Source organism: Lycium barbarum, chromosome 3, assembly GCF_019175385.1.
Source record: "Lycium barbarum isolate Lr01 chromosome 3, ASM1917538v2, whole genome shotgun sequence".
NCBI classification, from domain to species: domain Eukaryota; kingdom Viridiplantae; phylum Streptophyta; class Magnoliopsida; order Solanales; family Solanaceae; genus Lycium; species Lycium barbarum.
The window spans coordinates 9842065-9863821 of record NC_083339.1 but is presented as its reverse complement, the minus strand read 5'-3'; the positions used below and the strand labels follow the sequence as shown (position 1 = coordinate 9863821).

Below are 21757 nucleotides of genomic sequence, written 5' to 3'. Positions count from 1 at the left end.
AGTAATAGAATGGGAATTGGGTGAAGAAATCACCATTAATGAAGGTTGTGGAGCTTCATGCCCACCAAGTGTTTGATAAAATGCTTAGATGAACAAAACATGGATATTGTTGCTAATATAGAGTCCCTATGACCTGTATTGCTATAGATTAAAGTTGAAGGGATTGAAGGACATTGTGATACGCTCAAAAGCAGGAAGTTAAGGTATGTATAACTTCCATCCACATGTGGGAATCTCTATGTTCTTCCCCATGACCCGTTTCGTAAAATCCATGAAGTTCAAATACTAGGGCATTAAACCCAACATACTGGTAGCCCGTAATTATGTATTTATGTGCATGAATTTTGTATCTATATTCGTTATTGCATTCCTAATCTTCCATTACGGTTATTAGGAAATCCTAGCTTAATCCATGAATCATGAATTCTTCCTCATGTGTTCTCATTATGTTTATATGAAACTTTATGATTTCATCCAGCAAGTTACAAGCATGTTTTCAAGTCAAGTATATATATATGATTATGAACTATTGTTATTACTCATGCATCAAAAACATGTTTTGCAAGACTATGACAAGTTATCTTATGAAACTATACTTACAAGTTATGATTTATGAAAACCATGTACAAGCAAGTTATGATTCATGAATACCATGTACAAGCAAGTTATGGTTTATGAAAACCATGTACAGGCAAGTTATGATTTATGAAAATCATGTACAAGTAAGTTATGATTCATGAAAACCATGTACAAGCAAGTTATGATCATGAATACCATGTACAAGCAAGTTACGATTCATGATATACCATGGGCAGCAAGTGCCACTATTTTACATGTTCATGTTTGGGAGTTGCATTAATTACCGAGGAGGGCTTCAGATAGCCTGAAACTACGTAGCCACCGTAGGATGAGGATCGCTCCACCCATGTCCCGGACGATCTCTCATAATGACTGGATCCTTTCATATTTTATTAAATCTCATGTTCCCTGGCAAGGACTGAGTGTTCTGCTGGCGGGACGCAAGCACCAGACCATGGATCGGTTATAAGTTATTGCTCTCCCTACTTATGATAGTTTTACCATGTTTTATATATATATGTATGCACTCATGTTCATGTCCAGGTTTTCAGTTTCAGTTCTTATCATGTTATTCCATGTCCCATGTTATTTCTTTCAGTTGTTTTACATACCAGTACATTCAATGTGCTGACGTCCCCTTTTTATTGCCCGGGGGCCTGCATTTCACGATGCAGGTACTGATATACAGGACGACACATCTGCTCAGTAAGACAGCATTCGTATCAGCTTATTGGTGAGCCCCATCTCATTCGGGGTTTAGTCAACTTTTGTTTTATGCTTAGTTATGCATCTGAAGGTACGCTGGGGGCCTTGTCCCAGTAAGTATGTTTTCCAGTCAGACTCATGATAGAGGTTTCATAGACTAGACAAGTCAGTTATGTCATGTCAGAAATTTGGAGTCGTATACCCATTTTGGCTCACTCATGTTTAAACAAGTATTTTATTAAGTATTATGACTTACCATGTTTTATAAAGGCTCATCATGCATTCACGTTATATTCCGCTTATGTTATGTATCATGATGATTCAGCAAGCCATGTGGTTCGCTCGGTCACATGCAGTCAGGCACCGAGTGCCGTGTTACGTCCAGGCCATGGTTCGGGGCGTGACAAAGCTTGGTATCAGAACCTAGGTTCAAGTGTCTTAGGGAGTCTATGAAACTGTGTCCAGTGGGGTCACTTTTATATGTGTGTGCGCGCCACACATATAAACAGTTGACCACCAAGACATTCAGGATTGTCTCATTTCTTTCTACTCTAGATCGTGCCATGAAGCTTAGAGCAATAAGAAACTTCTCTTCCTCATAAATTACGTACGTTTCGAATGCGCAGGAAATGAACAGAAAATTCAAGGTCCAAGTAGGGATGTTTACCCATAGGGGGTACAATTGTGCAGTACTTACTGGTAACGAATGAGATTTCAAGTGCTATTGAAAGTGGAATACAATGTAAGTTGCCCGAGAAGGGTGTAGTGGAATGAATAGTTTGTTGAATGATAATGATGTTCTTGAGAAAGGAGAATGGAATACAACAGGGAGAGGATACCAGAGAAATAAAAAAAAAATATATAGAGCTAAGTCAACAGGAAAAAGGTAAATCATGGAGGATCTCAAGGGAGTAGTGGTAGACAGTTTTCTACCGGAAGTCATCAGGACCCACTCCATCTGCAGTTAAAGATTTAAAGGGAAAATAAACAGGAAAGTGTAACAGGTACAGTTTGAGTTGGACATATGAGGTAAGTTTATCATTTTTATACTGTTGTCGAAATTGGGAGCCCTGTGTGGCTACGATATGATATGATATATGTATATATGTTGGCCTTGTGAGGCATTGTTGGTATTTCCTGCGTGTAGGTTTTGGGATAGTAAGAAATATAGAGGAAACTCTACCAAAATTTTCCTAGAAATAGAAGGAGAATGAGATATAAGTTTGTAATATGTCTGGAAAAGCCATGTCAACAGTAATAATAATATTTGACTAAGTTACGAGTACGGCTGACTTTGAGAAATATGATTTGAATTCCTATTCAGATGAACACCTTAAGTGGGTGACAGTTCGGATACATCCGAATGTGTGTTAGAAACCAAGGGATTAATTTAAGTTCGGAGTAGAGTGATTAGTGGAAGAAGAAATCAGCTAAGCCGTAAAAGAGCAAACTACAGAAGAATAGCCTTGAAGAGTTGTCAAAAAGGGGTTGTCCTAATATTTACAGTGTGAGCAGAGTTAAGTCGTTAAGATGGAGTATGCCAGTTATGAATACAGTAGCAACCCGTTCATGTAAGTAAATCTAGTTTTTCCCCATGAGAAATTGCTCAGATGTGAGTCAAAAAAAAAATCGTCAGTGTTGTAGAGTACAAAGAAATTGCAGAAGATAAGGAATGTTAATTACAATCCCATCAAAAGGAGAAGAATTTATAAGTATAAGATGTTAGCCTTGGTCTAAGAGGGAGATGCATAAATCGCTAGTAAGTCCAATGAGATAATTGAAGACCTGAATGGTTAGTATGAGATATGAAGAACCTCAGTTCAGTTAAGTTGGCATAATGAGATAGTCTCCATAAGGAATATGCCTCATCTTAGAGGAAACCCGAAGTGAGTAGAATGATCGTCGAACGAATCGTGTAAAGTTCAATTACTATAGATTAGGCGATCACAGAAAAGCTATGAGATCATGCCCAGTTATGTGTCATAAGGGTAGTGCCATTGCACAAGACTCTAATCTCTAAGGTGCTCGTAAAAGACTTAGCGTACAACCGTACTATGAGTATTTTAGGAAGTATCTCAAAAAAAAAAAAAAAACAAGTATGGGAAGTACAACTCATGATTTAGGCAGACAAGAGAACTAAGGTGAAAGAATTTCACTACTTCTCCAAGCTAGGAATTCGACTTTCAGACTCCGAAGTGGGTGGAGTTATTGCCCAGAACATGGCATTCTTGCTTGGTCATTGAAGTTAGAGAGAAGCAGTTTGGTGATTCCTACTTGCTGCAGATGAAAGAGGGGCTTCACGAATAGAAAGCCTTAGCTTTTGAACAGGAGGGAGATAATGGTACCTTGAGATATCGAGGCAGATTATGCGTTCCAGATGTTGATGGGCTCAGAGAGCGAATCATGTTAGAAGATCACAACTCTAGGTATTCCATTTACCCAGGTTCCACTAAGGTGTATCATGATATCAATGGGATTTACTGGTGGAACGATATGAAGAAAGATGTGGCAGATTTTGTAGCTAAGTGCCCGACTTGTCAGCAGGTGAAAGCCGAACACCAGAGGCCTGGCGGCTTGGCTCAGACTGTTGATATTCCTGTCTGGAAATGGGAAATGATCAGTATGGGATTTGTATCAGGTCTACCTCGTTCACCTAGGAGGAATGATTTAATTTGGGTGATTGTGGACAGACTTACGAAGTCAGCGCACTTCTTGCCAGTTAAGACCACAGATTGAACAAGAAGATTATGCCAAGTCATATGTTAATGAAATTTCCGGATTGTATGGGACCCTAGTGTCCATTATTTCATATTTTGGTGCTCAGTTCACAGCGAACTTCTGAAAATCCTTTCAGAAAGGATTGGGTACGGAGGTGAACCTTAGCACAACTTTTCATCCTCAGACAAATGGTCAGACAGATACGCTATTCAGATCTCATGTTATGATATTCATGTTAGTTCAATACTTAGATATTTATGTCAGCTTAGTACTCAGATATCATTCCAGTACTCACGTATTCATGCCAGCTCAGTATTCAGCTAATCCAGTATTCAGTTAGCTCAGTATTCAGTCATCCAGTCTTCAGTCAGTTCAATAGACATTCAATTTAGTATCTCAGCAGTTTAGTAGTCATGTATTCATTCAGTTCAGTAACCATGTGTCCTTGATTTCAATGGTAATTGGGATGACCACCCGCCTCTTATTGAGTTTACTTACAAAAATAACTACCATGCTAGTATTGGGATAACACTGTTTGAAACCCTTTTGAGCAAAGGTGTAGATCACCAATTGGTTGATTCGAAGTTGGTGAAGCAGAGTTGTTAAGATCAGATTTGGGTTTACCAGGTTATGGGGAAAGTTAAGTTAATACAGGAGCGTTTGAAAACGGCTCAGAGTCACCAGAAGTCTTACACAGATGTGAGGCGAAGGGACTTAAAATTTTCAATAGATGATTGGGTGTTCCTTAAAGTCTCACCCATTAAGGGTGTCATGAGATTTGGCAAGAAAGGAAAACTCAGCCCCAGATATATTGGACCTTACAAAATTCTACGAAAGATCGGACTAGTAGCTTATGAACTTGAGTTGCCACAAGATTTGGCCGCTGTACACCCAGTGTTTCATGTATCCATGTTGAGGAAGTGTGTAGGAGACCCATCGTTGGTTGTTCCTGCTAATACTCTAATAGATAAGGATGGCCTCACCTATGAGGAGATCCCCGTAGCCATTCTTGATCGTCAAGTTCGCAAGTTGAGAACTAAGGAAGTAGCCTCAGTGAAAGTCCTGTGGAGGAGTTAGAAAGTTAAGGAAGCTACATGGGAAGCCGAGGAGGATATGAAATCCATGTACCATACTTGTTTCAGCCCGCAGAAGAGATTTATGATGAAGCCCAAGATTTTGAGGTATGTAAGCTTTCTTTTCATGTTTTTGGTCGTGTGTGGCCAATTTGTAGTGCTATTATGATGTAGCCCTGTGAGGCAATGATATTATGGGCTGTTGTGACAGGTTGGTAGTGCCATATTACAGGCGAAACTCTGGCGAAATTTTTGTAGAATCCCGAATATTAACATTTGAGGACGAATGTTCCAACAGAGGGGCAGAATGTTACACCTTGAAAATTTTCCTGTTAGCATACCACGAATAGACCCACGAAGGGTATGACGTATACGACATGTTGACAAGTAAGAAGTAATATTTAATGATTCTAAATGAGATTTCAAAGACATTTGAGGTATGAGACGAAAGTTGTTAAGGAAAGCAAGGTATATGTTGTATGTCGGGAAAGAATTACGAGTATCGAATTAATGATGGCTCAATGACATTTCGGAGAAGAGTTATAATGTCCCTTATGTATTCATGCCTCACATTTCACGTTCGAGTTCAGGTATTCGCTATTCATGTCTCATGTTTGGGCACGGATGTTTTCATGAAACTACGTCATGTCAGATTTCCATGTTCCATGTTACACTCCATAATAATCCGTGTTACTTGAAGTAAAACAAGAAAAAAAAATGAGTTATGAAGGTTCAAGGAAAGTTAATCGAGTTAGTAAGAATATCGTTATATATATGGTTGCCTTAAGTATCCCGAGGTGACATGGTAACCTAAAGGATTTGAAATCGCGTTATGAGTATGTATATGGGGTAATGCGAGTGACTTTTTAAAGTATTTGAGATTATTAGTAATGATATAGAGGATGAACAAAAGATATGAATATACTTTTGCGATTGGAGTTTCGTCAAAGCTTTGTGAGTTCTCTAGTTATGCTTAAGGTTATTGTGATTCTCTGGACCCTTCGAGATGTGTATATGGATTTTTATTGAGGTATATAAGTGTGTATATGTATGCATAAGAGGTTACATAAGGTTGGAAGAGGATTAGAAGTTAAACGAAATGAATCGGAACAACTTCAGTAAAATTTCGGACCCGATTTTAGTCTATATTGTAGGAGGCATATCTCCTTGAATATGAGGAGTTTTAAGGTGTTTCAAAATCCTAAAATGAAGTTCATCGAGTCTAGTTTGTAATGTAACAAACCGCTCGTCAAAATGATATCGGGATAAGGAGATATGGACGATGCAAGTTGGGCTGGCAGGGCAGCAAGTTTGGACCCGACCCAAACACTCACATTTCGGCCCATGAGGCCCATTAAACTCAATAGATAAGTCACCACTTTGCCCTATATCATTTCACACGACCTAAAACAGATCCAAAACCCTTATTTTCTCTCCCAAACCCCCTTTCTAATTGAGCCATCATATAAGCTAAATCCTAGACCCTTGACATGATATTAGTTAAAGAGAAGTTGTAGCTTAAGTTTTTTTTTTTGTGTTGTTAAGCAAGCAGCTGGAAAGAGGAACAAGATTCTTGAAGATTCTGATTTCTAAAGGTAATTTCAACCTCCTACTCATGTTATCAATTTGGATTAAAGGTTTAATATGGTGTATACGTGAAGGAAACGTTGATATACAAGCTAGAGAGAGAGAGAGAGCATAAGCCATGGCATTCGGCCATGGCTAGCAAAATTGGAGCTCAAATTTGTTGATCCAAAAATCATATTTTCTAGGTATTTCAGCCCTTAGGAAGGTGATAATAACGTGGAGAATTCATTTGGAGCAACAAGAACAAGTATTAGTTCATTTCACAAATTCTAGCTAAGTGGAAAAATCCAACTTGTTAAGGTAAGAGTTGATCATTTTTCTATGTGTTTGATGATGAAGTTGGACGTGTGGGGAATATGCAAATGTAAATTGTATGTGTGAAATTATGTATCTTGATGTTGAAGCATAGTTGTAACTTGGTAACATGAATTGCACGAATGTTGGAATGTTGTTGAAATGTTGTTGAATGCCGTAGGGGCTGTTTTTAATTGAAATTTGATGGACTGATTTGAATTAATATTTTGGTTGTTGTAATCATAGATTATGTGATGAGAATGAAGGAATTTAATGGTTAGAGTTGGAGTTAAAATTGTTGTGGGTTGTTGTAAGGATTATAGAGATAATAATGTGATTTACTTGCATATGAATAGATGATGTGGTGTCGTGTGGCTGCTGTTGTATTTCCCTGAAATTTGCTGAAAAGATGGCATGAAATAAGGCGTAAGAAGTGTATATGGGCTGCTTGGTGTGTTGTAAGTGTTCGTTAGAATTTCGGGCATCGTTATGTTATAGTTTAGGAGCTGTTTTCAGCCCAATTTGGAGAAATTGTTGGATCGTTGGAAATATTATGTGAATTGTTTAGAATGTTCTTGAATGTTGTTAGTATGGGTTTGGGTTAGTATTTGAATGTATAGGCGTTGATGTTGGCTTGAAGGTAAGCCGTTGAATTGAATATTTGGAAAGTTGTCGAATGATGAAAAAGAGAGTATTAATGTAATATTGTCTTTCGGATTGGTTATTGGAGTTGCTAGGTTGGTTATTGTGGTTGTTGCTGTTGATTTTGAGCGAGTTAAATTCTCGGGTTGGCCTATTTACAGGGGAAATGCTGCCGAATTTTCTGTAGAATTTAATGTTAGTTTGGAATGAATGGCTTAAGTGCCTATGTTTAATATTGGATATTCGTTGGCATATTTGTAGACCTTGGGGAGCCCGAGGCGTAGATTGGGATTTACTTTAGATTGGCTATCTTGGAGTGCGTACGAGGTATGTAAAGCGCAACCCTTCTTTCTTTTGGCATGCCTTAGTTTGCAATAGGCTAGATTATAAGCCTTGAGGAAAATTCTAAGATTCGAAATCCGAGCATGTTATGAGCCTTATAAATATTCCTTGGCACTTTTATGTATGATTTGATGAAATATGAACCATTATGTCTTTGAAATAATCGCTTTCCGAACTTTGCATAAAAAGGTTTCACTTTAAAGAATTTCGTAATTTGTGAACGCCATATCTTTTACCGAAAGACTCGGATTGCTTCAATATTTTTGTAGAAGTTTATATGGCATATAATGAGTATATTTTCCATAGGCGGGCCCGATTCGGGCAATACCCATCCGTGGGTCCCACGACTTTCCTTTATGTAATTCAGACGACTTTTGAAAGAATTTGGTATGATTATCATTTCGAATTTCAAGTATGGTCATTTACTTATATTTGAGTCTATGATAATGATTTTATGCATATGGTTACTTATGACTCTGCTCGTGCGTTCTGTTATATCTTTCGCCGGATCCCGGGCCGGTTCTGTTATCGTGCGCATTTTGATATACTCCGGAGTTATGCTGTGTTATGGTTCTCCGAGCTACTCGCTAATGAGGGTCGGGTTCCACCTATATTTGGTGTTATGCTGTGTATGGCGTTATGTTGTGATGTGATATGTGACGGGGATACGGAGATTTGAAACTTTCTGGTGTTATGCTGTGTTATGGCGCCATTGACGGGTGGGCAACCATATTCTTCTGTACCCTATGCATTACTTACATATTTTTTAAAGTAAGCAAATTTTGATATGTTGGATTTGCACTTATGTTTGGTACTTCCATTTCGTTTATGACTCAGATTTGCTTTCTGTATATTCTGCTTTGCATACTCAGTACATATTTCGTACTGACCCCCTTTCTTCGGGGGCTGCGTTTCATGCCCGCAGGTACAGACGCACAGTTTGGTGATCTACCCATTTAGGACACCCTCTTCTCATTTCAGAGCACACATTTTGGTATATATTCGTTCGCTATGTATATATGTATTTGTTCAGGGGCACGGCGGGGCCTTGTCCCGCCATATGATTCGGTTTGTCTGTTTAGAGGTCTGTAGACGTATTTGTGGGTATGTGTGCCTACTTCTGTTCAGATGTGTTTGTATGACCTTATTCGTTATGGCAGCCTTGTCGGCGTGCATTTTGTATATGTTTTGGGGCCGTTGTGCCATTTGTTAGCCTTGTCGGCTTTTGATACATTTGATAGCCTTGTCGGATTTTGTTATATATATGGATATGGTTGTGCTAAAATGTGTTACGATTTGATATGTTTGTCTGTCTGGGTGCCCAAGTAGGGCACCAGTCGCGGCCCACGGGGCTGGGTCGTGACATTCCATGTCATGTTTCTTCACGTTCATATATTCAAGTTATGTCCAGCCATATCCTTAACCAAGACCCATCATTCGAGGACGAATGATCCCAAGGAGGAGATATTTTAACACCTCGTGCATTCGGGTTAAGATTTGTATTATAAGATGGGGGTATAATGAACCCAATTTTAGTAGTGTATAAATGGTGTTTGAAACCCAATCAAGACTTGAGAAGAGTCTTTGGGCAAAACAAAGTTGAAAACCACTCTACGGGGCATGTTTGCAAGTGAGTTTATAGATGGCCTTACTTCCAACGACCATAACCCCATTATTAATTTGGAATTTGGGAAAACTTTCTTGATGAAAGTTGTATCCCTTTGAAATAGCTTTCCAACGGTATATTATGGGCCTCAAACGGACATCTGTGCAAAGAGTTATGCCCATTATACGACAGACTGTCCGAGCAGAAGAATTTTGACGGACCATTTGACGGTCCGTAAAACATTTTGACGGTCCGTAAAATATTTATACGGTCCGTCAAATGGTCACAGAGAATGATATTTCGTTGGTCAGTTTTACGGTTCAATTTTACGGTCCGTAAAATTGACTCAGACCACCGTAAAATGAGCACAGAATGTCCAAATCACTGGAATGGTTTTACGGTAAGTTATACGGTCCGTAAAACCATTATACGGGACGTAAAACACACCGTAAAATGAGCACAGAATGTCCAAATCACTGGAATGGTTTTACGGTGAGTTATACGGTCCGTAAAACCATTATACGGAACGTAAAAATGGGCGTAGAATTGCCCGATGGGTCAGATTTTAAGATGTTAATAAGAGACCCAAACCCATTTTTTTTCATTCCCATTTCTCCTACACGACTCAAGGGTTCTCTAGAGCCATCCAAACACTTCATATGCAAGAATCCAAGTGAAACTAAAGATCCACTTCATCAATCCACAAAACTAAGTGTGAGAAACACATCAAATCCATTAAAGTCAAGAAATTACATAGAAGGTGGAACTAGGGTTTTGTTCAAGTGAAGTATTTCAACTCAAGGCTTATTCCTACAATAACCAAGGTAAGTTTTATGATATTTCATGATGATTAAAGTGTTGATAAGTTCTTGGGAGAATAGTAAATGGGTTTGATAAAGAGAATTATATGAACTATGCTAGGGTTTTTGGGATTGTTGACTTGGGATTGTTGTATTCATATGGGTGATGAAGAATGATGTCAATTACATCTAATTAAGATTGTCGAATCACCTAGAAGTAATAGAATGGGAATTGGGTGAAGAAATCACCATTAATGAAGGTTGTGGAGCTTCATGCCCACCAAGTGTTTGATAAAATGCTTAGATGAACAAAACATGGATATTGTTGCTAATATAGAGTCCCTATGACCTGTATTGCTATAGATTAAAGTTGAAGGGATTGAAGGACATTGTGATACGCTCAAAAGCAGGAAGTTAAGGTATGTATAACTTCCATCCACATGTGGGAATCTCTATGTTCTTCCCCATGACCCGTTTCGTAAAATCCATGAAGTTCAAATACTAGGGCATTAAACCCAACATACTGGTAGCCCGTAATTATGTATTTATGTGCATGAATTTTGTATCTATATTCGTTATTGCATTCCTAATCTTCCATTACGGTTATTAGGAAATCCTAGCTTAATCCATGAATCATGAATTCTTCCTCATGTGTTCTCATTATGTTTATATGAAACTTTATGATTTCATCCAGCAAGTTACAAGCATGTTTTCAAGTCAAGTATATATATATGATTATGAACTATTGTTATTACTCATGCATCAAAAACATGTTTTGCAAGACTATGACAAGTTATCTTATGAAACTATACTTACAAGTTATGATTTATGAAAACCATGTACAAGCAAGTTATGATTCATGAATACCATGTACAAGCAAGTTATGGTTTATGAAAACCATGTACAGGCAAGTTATGATTTATGAAAATCATGTACAAGTAAGTTATGATTCATGAAAACCATGTACAAGCAAGTTATGATCATGAATACCATGTACAAGCAAGTTACGATTCATGATATACCATGGGCAGCAAGTGCCACTATTTTACATGTTCATGTTTGGGAGTTGCATTAATTACCGAGGAGGGCTTCAGATAGCCTGAAACTACGTAGCCACCGTAGGATGAGGATCGCTCCACCCATGTCCCGGACGATCTCTCATAATGACTGGATCCTTTCATATTTTATTAAATCTCATGTTCCCTGGCAAGGACTGAGTGTTCTGCTGGCGGGACGCAAGCACCAGACCATGGATCGGTTATAAGTTATTGCTCTCCCTACTTATGATAGTTTTACCATGTTTTATATATATATGTATGCACTCATGTTCATGTCCAGGTTTTCAGTTTCAGTTCTTATCATGTTATTCCATGTCCCATGTTATTTCTTTCAGTTGTTTTACATACCAGTACATTCAATGTGCTGACGTCCCCTTTTTATTGCCCGGGGGCCTGCATTTCACGATGCAGGTACTGATATACAGGACGACACATCTGCTCAGTAAGACAGCATTCGTATCAGCTTATTGGTGAGCCCCATCTCATTCGGGGTTTAGTCAACTTTTGTTTTATGCTTAGTTATGCATCTGAAGGTACGCTGGGGGCCTTGTCCCAGTAAGTATGTTTTCCAGTCAGACTCATGATAGAGGTTTCATAGACTAGACAAGTCAGTTATGTCATGTCAGAAATTTGGAGTCGTATACCCATTTTGGCTCACTCATGTTTAAACAAGTATTTTATTAAGTATTATGACTTACCATGTTTTATAAAGGCTCATCATGCATTCACGTTATATTCCGCTTATGTTATGTATCATGATGATTCAGCAAGCCATGTGGTTCGCTCGGTCACATGCAGTCAGGCACCGAGTGCCGTGTTACGTCCAGGCCATGGTTCGGGGCGTGACATTACCGACTTCACTTTGTGAGATTTCACGGATATGTTGTTGTTATTTTTGTAGGGAAGTTCTTCACACGATATGAATTTGTCATCCTGTCGCTCCACCTTCTTAATTTTCTTTTGACTGTACTGAGAAGCCCTACTTTTTTCTATTACCGACTCCACTTTGTGAGATTTCACGGGTATGTTGTTATTTTTGTAGGGAAGTTCTTCACACGATATGAATTTGTCATTCTGTTGCTCCACCTTCTTAATTTTCTTTTGACTGTACTGAGAAGCCCTACTTTTTTCTATTACCGACTCCACTTTGTGAGATTTCACGGATATGTTGTTGTTGTTATTTTTGTAGGGAAGTTCTTCACACGATATGAATTTGTCATTCTGTTGCTCTACGTTCCCTAATATGCTAGTTTTGGTCTCTCAAACTGAACTAACTTCTGTTTGCACACATCTCTCTCTGTTGTTGTTTTTTTTTTTTTGTTTGGTTGGATCTGCCTATCTCACTATAGCTACTTCAGTGTGCTTAGAGCCTGTTTAGATGGACTTATAAGCTAAAAAAAATAAGTTGGAATGGTTTAACTTTTTTTTTTTTTTGGCTTATAAGCTGCTTTAAATAAACTAAATCAAATGGGCTCAATTATGTTTTTGAGCTTATTTTAAGCACAAAATGACTTTAAGCTGGTCAACCAAACACTCAAAAAAACTGAAAACAGCTTATAAGCAACTTTCAAGCCAATCCAAACGGGCTCTTAGTTTCCTTTGATTAACCTTCGTACTATGAACGCAGAATTTCATGATTTGTTTTGGACGATAAAAGCTGTTACTGAGATAAAGAAACTGAATATTACATATGCCAAAGGAAATACGAAATAAACCTTAAGATCCTCCTTACTAAGTTTGAACAGATCAAAATAGACAACATCTGGTCCAATATACAAGCCAATTAAGATTAGGGAACAGAACAGAAGGCATACACACTTAACTTCGTATATAATCCATTTCATAAACCGGACAATTGAGATAGTTCAAATCTTACAAAATTTGACCAGGGGAAACATGAAGTTTCCTTTTCGTCATCATCTTGTACTGTATGGAATTAATTTCCCACGCAGTAGATAATACAAGCGTATTGTATATAGCATGTTATATGCACATGCTGCATCGTATAACTGTGCTTTGCAGTACAGGTAGACAAAATATTAGAGCAGTCCTATTATATGGTATATTAGTGTGAAAAATGTAATATCGACCAGCATTCACGACTTGAGGAAGATGAAAAGACTATCATCTCCTCAGGCTCTCCACGATGTAGTCCGCATATAGATCCCTGAGAAGAAAGAACTTTATCAATTAAGCAGCAAGTGGAAGCAAAAAAAGATTGCAATATGACTTTATATTAGAACCTAATTCACTAAGACTAATGATAGCTACTCCAGATCTTGTTATCTGGCCAGAGAATATCTGGTCTGGTCTGGTCAGGTTAAAAATTTATGATTCTGATTTTGCATCTTTAGTAATTTGAACACAATGCCCTCTATGCTTATTATATAACATCTATGTTGTTTGTTCGGTCTCCAGAAGGGAGAAAAGTTGTACTTATGGTAATGTTTGAGAAAGTGCTAAGTAAACTTACTGAGAATGCTCGACTGCTTCGAAGGCTTTGGCAGCTGGAAGAAAGTCATTAACAGCAACTTCCTTGTTCTCATTTTTCTTGTCTGATACATTCGTCAAGGACCAAACGATATACTCAAATTCTCCTTATTCATGCTTGCACACACCAAACAGTAAACGAACACATCATGAAAAATTCATAAACATCTGAAATTAAAATGCATGTTGTCCTAAGATTTGTGATATTAGAAAAGGATACAATCCTCAAAGAAGCGACGGATCTCAGCCAAACGATGGGGTGGCAGCTCGTTGATATCAGTGTAGTGCTTATACTCAGGATCATCAGCACAGACAGCAATTATCTTGTCATCCTTTTCTCCCTGTGTTCTGAATAGAATTAATATATGGCAAGATTGGGACGAAATTTTTACTTTAAAAAAGATATATACCTGATCAATCATGGGCATAAGACCAATTGCTTTGGCCCTAAGAAAGCAACCAGGAAGAATAGGTTCCTGTAAATTAGCATGATAAGAATCAAGAGAAGAAATAACTGTTGATAGGCATCCTCTTAAAACTCGAAGCACAGTTCATACAGCTAAAAGCCACAATATTGATAATTTCCTTGATTTGCAAGTATATGCATTGCAAAGGCCACACAAGGTTAACTTGTGCACTTCCTTGAGACCCATGCACTGCAGCACTAGCAAACTATTGTAGGTTTGGCTTCTTAAGAAAACTCGACAGTTTTACAACATATAGATCAAAACATAAACTCCCTCCGTCCCAATTTATGTGATTGTGTTTGGATTATGCACGGAGTTTAAGAAACAAAGAATGACTTTTGACACTTGTGGTCTAAAATAAGCCATAGATATTTGTGTGGCTATAAACCATCTTATTAAGGGTAAAATGATTATTTTAAAGTTAAATTGTTACTATATATAGAAAAGTGTTACTACTCTTTTGGGACTGGCTAAAAAGAAAAAAGTGTCATCTAAATTGGGACGGAAGGATTAATATGGAAGTCAATAGGTTATACAAGGTAACATAAAGTTGGAGAAAGTTGTTTGAAGTCAAAAATCTATCTTAAAAGCAAACATTTTTTTCCAGAGCAAATACTGAGATCACAAATGCCTATAATAAGACCTAACACCAGAACCAGTTCAGCTTTTCTGCCTCCAGCACCATTTTAGTAGTACATATAGGTTTGGAAGTTTAAAGAGTGATTTAGGTAAGTTACAACCTAACTATATCTTGACCCTCCCTTACACATGAAACATGTAAGTTATAACATAAGTTCTCAAACCTAAGCAGCAGTTCAACAATTAGCTAATATCCGCAGTGTGTTGTTTATCAGGACAATGGGAAAGGATCATCAGCTTACCTGCATGATGACTAAGACATCCAGAGGGTCACTGTCCTCACAGAGTGTACGAGGGATGAACCCGTAGTTGTGGGGGTATACAACTGATGAGTAAAGAACACGGTCAACCTGGAATGACAGAGTGTTTCAGGTAACTCGGCTAAAAACTTTCATAATTTTACTCATTTCAAAAGATACAACTTATACCTTGATCAGTCCAGTTTTTTTGTCAAGTTCATACTTCACCTTGCTCCCCTTACTGATCTCAACCACCTTCACCAACCAATTGGTAGGTTAACATACAGAAGATATTTCTTAACCAAGAACTAACATTACCCATATATATAAAATCAGGGAACATAATAACTTGAACCATATAGTAGCCTCTAGTAAGCCCTAAGGTACCTAGGTGAAAAGCCACCTTATATAGTGAAGCTCTTAGAGATTACAACTAGAGAAGTAAAGCACCACTAACTAGGATAGCATAAAGTCAGAGCGTGGGCTAAAGAAGACTTCTTGGAAATATTTCAGTTGATTCAGATTTTGTCAGCTGCTCCTATGTGAAATTAGAGCATTGGTTTTCGCATTGGCCTAGAAGACCAATCTTACTTGCTTGCACATTTAGAACTCAAAGATTTACAATCTGTTTTGGACTTTATATTACCTAAGCTAAATATTAAAAAGAGTTAACATGCAGAGAGAGCCAGTTATTATTCAGCTTATATGTGAAACATAAATTGACTTATTCGTATGAACTGATACGAAGGTGTAACCATATCAAGTAACAGTTCGAAAGTTCTGAAGCAATATAAAGAATCCTTACCACATTAAAAATCTTTGGGGCATCAGGTCCTGCAGCAAAACATAAATTTTATCTCATGAATATTCCAGGAGCCATTTCTTTACACAGTTGTGAGAAAGGGTGTTGCCCCTTACAGAATGTAAAAATACCTATCTCGAGATCATGCCAAGGATGAGCTGCAACTGATCTCCGTGTCATGGAAGAAAGTATTCTTTCGTTAAGAGGTGGAATGGATAACTTGTGGGACACTGAGGCCTTGACTGCAGTTTCGATTGGTGGAACCATAATTGCTAGCTGGACATCAAGGTATTAGTAGCACGTAAGAATCTCCATAGGTATGGGAAAAGCAAATGCTAACTTTCGGAGCAGAGGCATCAAACAAAGTTGTCCAACAAAAACAACAGGGAAGAAATATATGCATATTACAGACCAGTGACAAACTTTAAACATCCAGGAAATATCAGTCGGGATTTATATTTCAATAACACCGAAAATCATTATCTTCCCGTGGACAAAGAAAAAAGACCTTATTCTAATACGTAATGTAAAAATAGGATATACATTTGATATAGAGGTTACAATTTGCAGCTCTGTTGTATAGGTACAACCAGCAAGGCCAGCTCTATCTCATTTTAACTCTAGCTATGCAATACTGGTTGCTCGAATTACAAAACTGTTGTTAATATTTAAGTTGTAACAAGGAAGAAAACAGGAAATTTTCAAAAATATACAACCCAACATGTAGCCCAATATACAATATTATACAACATTATACCTGGGGGGAAGGCATTATTTAATGTATCAACCTTGTATAAAGGTGTATAATAGTGCATAAGAGGTGTTTATACACATATATGGGTTAAACTGGCTAACAAACTCAAAATTTGGGCTATGTGGCGTAAATATTTTCTCCCAGTAGACATAGACCGTAATTTTCCCCCAAAAAAAAAAAACCAACACTACACGAAATGCAATCCGGAAAATGAGAAATACATGAAATATACATATGGCAAAAAACGACAAAAAGCTTCAGAAAATAAATCAAAGCCTAAAATAGAGAAACAAATGCACTAAACTCATTAAACCAAATATACTAAAAGCTATCTATACATGAAGAAACAAAATCGTTTCAAACAAAAAAAAGCTTCAAAAATAGAAATGAATAAGGAAATTAAGTCCTTAAACCATTAACTACAAAGACATTTATCCATCAACTAGAACAAAAATCAGAGTTAAAAAAAAAAAAAAACCAAAAATATCAGTAAAAAGTGGGAGAAAATGCCGTGAAGAAACCGATCCCTAAATGCTAAAAGCATTACTAAAAAACGAAAAAAACATGGAAATCAATGACTGAAACAAGTAAATGAAGATCATGAAAGTACATTTACAGAAGAATCACTCGCACATTGAAAAATAACAGAATAAAAGTAAAATCATAGTACGGAAGAAGAAGAAGAAGAAAAAAAAAGCTTCAAAAATAGAAATGAATAAGGAAATTAAGTCCTTAAAGCATTGACTACAAAGATATTTGTGTATTGACAAAGAGGGGGAAAAAAAAAGAGCGAAACGAAAACCAAAATTACTACAAAACGAACAAAAATGAAAAGCAAAAAAATACACGGAAATAGAATGCCTGAAAGAAGGAAATGAAGATCATCAAAGCACATTTACCAAACAATAACTCGCGCCTTGATAAATAACAGAACAAAAGTTAATTCAAACGCCAAAAAGTACGGAAAATGCGTTGAAGTAAAAAAAAAATATAAACAACAAAAACAGAGTGAAATATAAACCAAATATATCAGTAAAAAATGTAGGAAATGCCGTGAATAAAACGATCCGTAAAAGCTTTACTAGAAAACGAACAAAAAATATGGAAATGAATGCCTGAAACAACAAGTAAATGAAGATCATCAAAGCACATTTACCAAATAATAATTAAGTGAAATCAAACGCAAAAAGTAAAACAATCTATACCTGAAGAACGAAGTGTCGGTGGGAAAATAGAGGTCAGATCTGCAAAAGAGAAAGCGTATGAACAACGGCAAAGGGAGGAAGAGTATTTATAGAGAATAAACCCTAGAAAGCTGTTGAGTAAAGGAGAGAGTTAGTACACTTGTCTTCTCTCTTTGATGATACAGTACACACTGTAAAACGCGTTTCCCCACCCCTTCTTCCCGCTCTAATACTTTGCCATTTAAGCTGGCTCAAGCTACAAAAAATAACAAAAAGAAAGAGAAACAAAATGCACATTTCTTACGTGATTTTTTTTTGTTTTTTTTTCCTGCAGACGGAAGATTCTAACGTGGAACCGAATATTATAAATATCCGTTACAGGTAAGAATTATGATACTTGGAATTAATAATAATTCTTTCGTCTCAATTTATGTGATACTAAAATTTAAAGTTAAATTGATAAGATTAATTAATATTTAAGATTAAATTTTATAAAGTCGAAAACTACATTAAAAAAAACACCATGAATTTAATTTGGTGAAAAAATACATTTTAAAATGTTCGTTCAAATTAATACATTTTGAATCTTTGGGAAGCGAAAAATGTTACGGGGATATACATAGTAGTATTTGTTTATGAGTTGAAAATGTTATTTAATTTGGAGTTGTGTTTGAATATGAATACAAATCGGAGCAGTTTTTAAATATTCGTGAGTGATTCGAAATCGTGAAAATAGCTTTTTGAGTTATTAGAATTTTCAAAAATTCTGAAATTCAACTTGAATTCGGAAAAGTCATAACAATTCTATATTCAAACAATTTTTTGAAATAATATTCTGAAAAAAGAAAAGTGAAAAGCAAATGGAATCTTACGTTTCTCTTTAATTTTTTATTTTATTTTTTACTTGAAGACGGAAGATTCTATTGTGGAAGCGAATATTAGAAATACCATTACACGTGGAGGTTGTTTATTGGGTTATGGATGTCGGAGTGGTGGGACCTAAAACGTTGAAAGTAACGTAGTTCCTAACGGTTGCCTTGATGATTTGACGGGAAATGAAGGGTGGGAAGTTACCGTTAAAGGGATTAAGTTTTGTGCGGTGGAGGGAATATTCGTGAGAACAAATATACTCCTCATCTAATTTCATTTTATATGACATATATATGATTTAATAATATGTTAATTTAATAGTAAAAAGTATTAACATAGTTGTAGTTATAGAATAAAGTTTATAGAAATAACATCTGACTTTAAAACATTTAGATAAAAGACAACAAATATTACATGGGATGAATAGAATCTCTTTATCCTTACTTCCTGATATGAAAAAATCTTAATAAAGAATGATTTTTTCTTTTAAATGAAATTTAGACGATGTGAATTTAAATTATTCAAGACCAAAAATAGCTAATTTTGAATGAAAAATTAATATATACAAATGGAAATAGGACATGACTTGCTTTTTTTTGCTTATACGACAGCAAAATGGAAATTCCCTCTTATTTTTTACGGAATTATAATTTTCATTGAAGAAAAGTAATTTCTAAAAATTCTACTAACAAATTTCTTGGGATCTTTCTTATTACAATTTCAACAGTTTTCAGCAAATAATTATGCATATATTGTTTCCATTACAAATAGCTAATTACCATTAGTTATTGACACTTTTAGCAAGTTTGATTAGAACTATATTCGTGATCATATATATATATATATATATATATATATATATATATATATATATATATTCGTCATTATACTATAAAGAAATGATGGAATTAAAACGTGAATACAATAAATAGTAAGTAAAGACATAGACATTTGGTCCAACTTTAGACGTGGAAACAACTTATTTTTCTTTAACAAAAATATATCTTGTGCATGTTGTTCAATTTTGATATCCCATGTTGGTACCATAAATAGTATTATTTAAAAATCTCATTTAAAAACTGTGTAGATTATACTTACTTTTCTTTAACAAAAAATACCTCGAGTTTGGCGAGTTATTCAAATATTCTCGTGCTCGCAAGTATGAAATATAATTTTAAAACATCTACTTTATATTTATTTTTCTCTTATTTTTGGAAAGTCGATATGGCCATATAGGAGGATAAGATAGATCGAGTCAGCAATGATCAGGAAATTACTAAGATTTAAATTTTGACATTGCTATTAAAATCAAGATTTAAATTTAATAGATTCAATCTTAAAGATTTTTAAAGTTGAACTTATTATACTTTTAAAAAATAAGTATGGAGTTCAAATTTAATTGTGTTAAAATTTTAATAATTTTTCACACACACATATTTAAACTTTGTCTTATAAATATTGAATGCAGTTGAACCTGCAACGAGACAGTGTCTACCACTATTGATAGATGTATATTTCGTGATGTTATAGAGCGTGTTCGGTAGGGCGAGTTTTTTCAGGTAGGGTTGGTCAAAATATTTTGAAAATTACTTTTTTTTTAAAAAAAAAAATAGATTCTTTAAAAATTAGGAAAATGACTTCCCTAATAGAAGTAGAAAAAGTAAGTTTCATCAGCGGCATTCTACATTAATTATCTCTTTCCCAACCCCAAACACCTTGCTCCCCCTCTACCCCCGACATCCACCATGGCACCACCACACTCGTAGTGTTTATCATAAATTATGCATAGACGCTTTTAAGATATTAATATGTTCTGCTTACTTATCATACACTAGGAAAATAGTAAAAGAATGTGTTTTTACTAAAAATATTTTTAAAGAATAGTATTCTTCGTACCAAACATATAGTATGACATACCCATAATTTATTTGTTCTAGAACGTGGAATATATGAGTGGGGATAGAATAAGTAGCGTTGAAGTAACTTCTAATTCGAACATTCTCCCACTTTTTCTTTTTCTTTTTCTTTTTTCTTTTCTTTTTCATTTTCTGCATGCATGTGACCTGGCTTTATAACGACGATTCCACCCACCTTTCCTTTATGTTGACACATCTATTCTTCTCACCTTTTTTTCTTAAGAAAATATGAATAAACCGGTATAAGAATTGTTCCAAATTTGAAGAAATCTAAGTTCAGTTGATACATCACAATCTTCCACTATATAGGAATATTATAAGGATTTAAGTAATATATACATTTATTTATAGTATAAGATTTCTTCTACCATTAGTACAACTTAATCGATTATAATAGGCGATTGCTCCACTATATCATGTTGACATATCAGATTCCCTATCAAAAGTTACCTATTGTTCTAGGTTCTTGAAGGTAGTCTTCAACCTAGAGTTTAGCTGAATCCAATAATTTTCGTCTAAACCATGTATATCTATTAAAAATTCTTATTAAATATGTATAGAATTAAACGAAAATGGGATTAAAATTTGCCTTAATGTTTGTGATTTGTCTTGTATTTACTATTCGTTAGCCTATCGGCTCATAAATTCCCTAAGTTATCTTTTATCTCAAATATTCCTAGAATAATTAAAAAGGTGCAAATATGCCCCTTTTACTAACAGTGGAAACTACACTGGTATATTTGGACCTTTTTAATTGTCAAGAGATATATTTAGAATTTTTTAATTTCGCGGTGGTATATTTAATTTGGACCTTTTTAATTACTCAAGTACATGATTCAAATGAATGTATTTGTTAGAATTCAGTTACTACACTTAAGATCGCTTTCTTAAACTTCAGAACTTGTAAATTTCAAATCCTAAATTTTCTCAAGAATTCACACACTATTAATGCACCCAGAAGTAGGGGTGGGCATGGTACAGTATTTGAAACT

General features: G+C 35.8%; 1 protein-coding gene across 2 annotated transcripts; it reads right to left on the bottom strand.

Annotated features, from left to right (window-relative positions):
- Positions 1-13215: 13215 nt before the first annotated feature.
- LOC132630232 (soluble inorganic pyrophosphatase 4) lies at positions 13216-18256 on the bottom strand. 2 transcript variants are annotated; one of them, XM_060345824.1, is made up of 10 exons: positions 18138-18255; positions 18001-18039; positions 16173-16317; positions 16045-16073; positions 15429-15494; positions 15243-15350; positions 14305-14370; positions 14115-14235; positions 13878-13959; positions 13216-13571 (listed from the first exon to the last, which is right to left on the bottom strand). In XM_060345824.1, exons 3-10 carry the CDS (start codon positions 16306-16308, stop codon positions 13529-13531), a joined length of 651 nt encoding a protein of 216 aa, XP_060201807.1. In that variant the 5' UTR covers positions 16309-16317; positions 18001-18039; positions 18138-18255; the 3' UTR covers positions 13216-13528. The 2 variants fall into 2 exon arrangements, with proteins under 2 accessions (XP_060201807.1, XP_060201806.1); XM_060345823.1 differs by having other exon boundaries at positions 14115-14370; positions 18138-18256.
- Positions 18257-21757: the final 3501 nt, after the last annotated feature.

What these genes read in the sequence shown, in the direction of transcription:
- LOC132630232 (XM_060345823.1), bottom strand. Translation starts at nt 16,308, where the DNA reads ATGGTTCCACCAATCGAAACTGCAGTCAAGGCCTCAGTGTCCCACAAG. An exon ending in TTGGCATGATCTCGAGATAG is followed by an intron (nt 16,074 to 16,172) that starts GTATTTTTACAT and finishes GTTTTGCTGCAG; the next exon opens with GACCTGATGCCCCAAAGATT. An exon ending in AAAAAACTGGACTGATCAAG is followed by an intron (nt 15,351 to 15,428) that starts GTATAAGTTGTA and finishes CTGTCATTCCAG; the next exon opens with GTTGACCGTGTTCTTTACTC.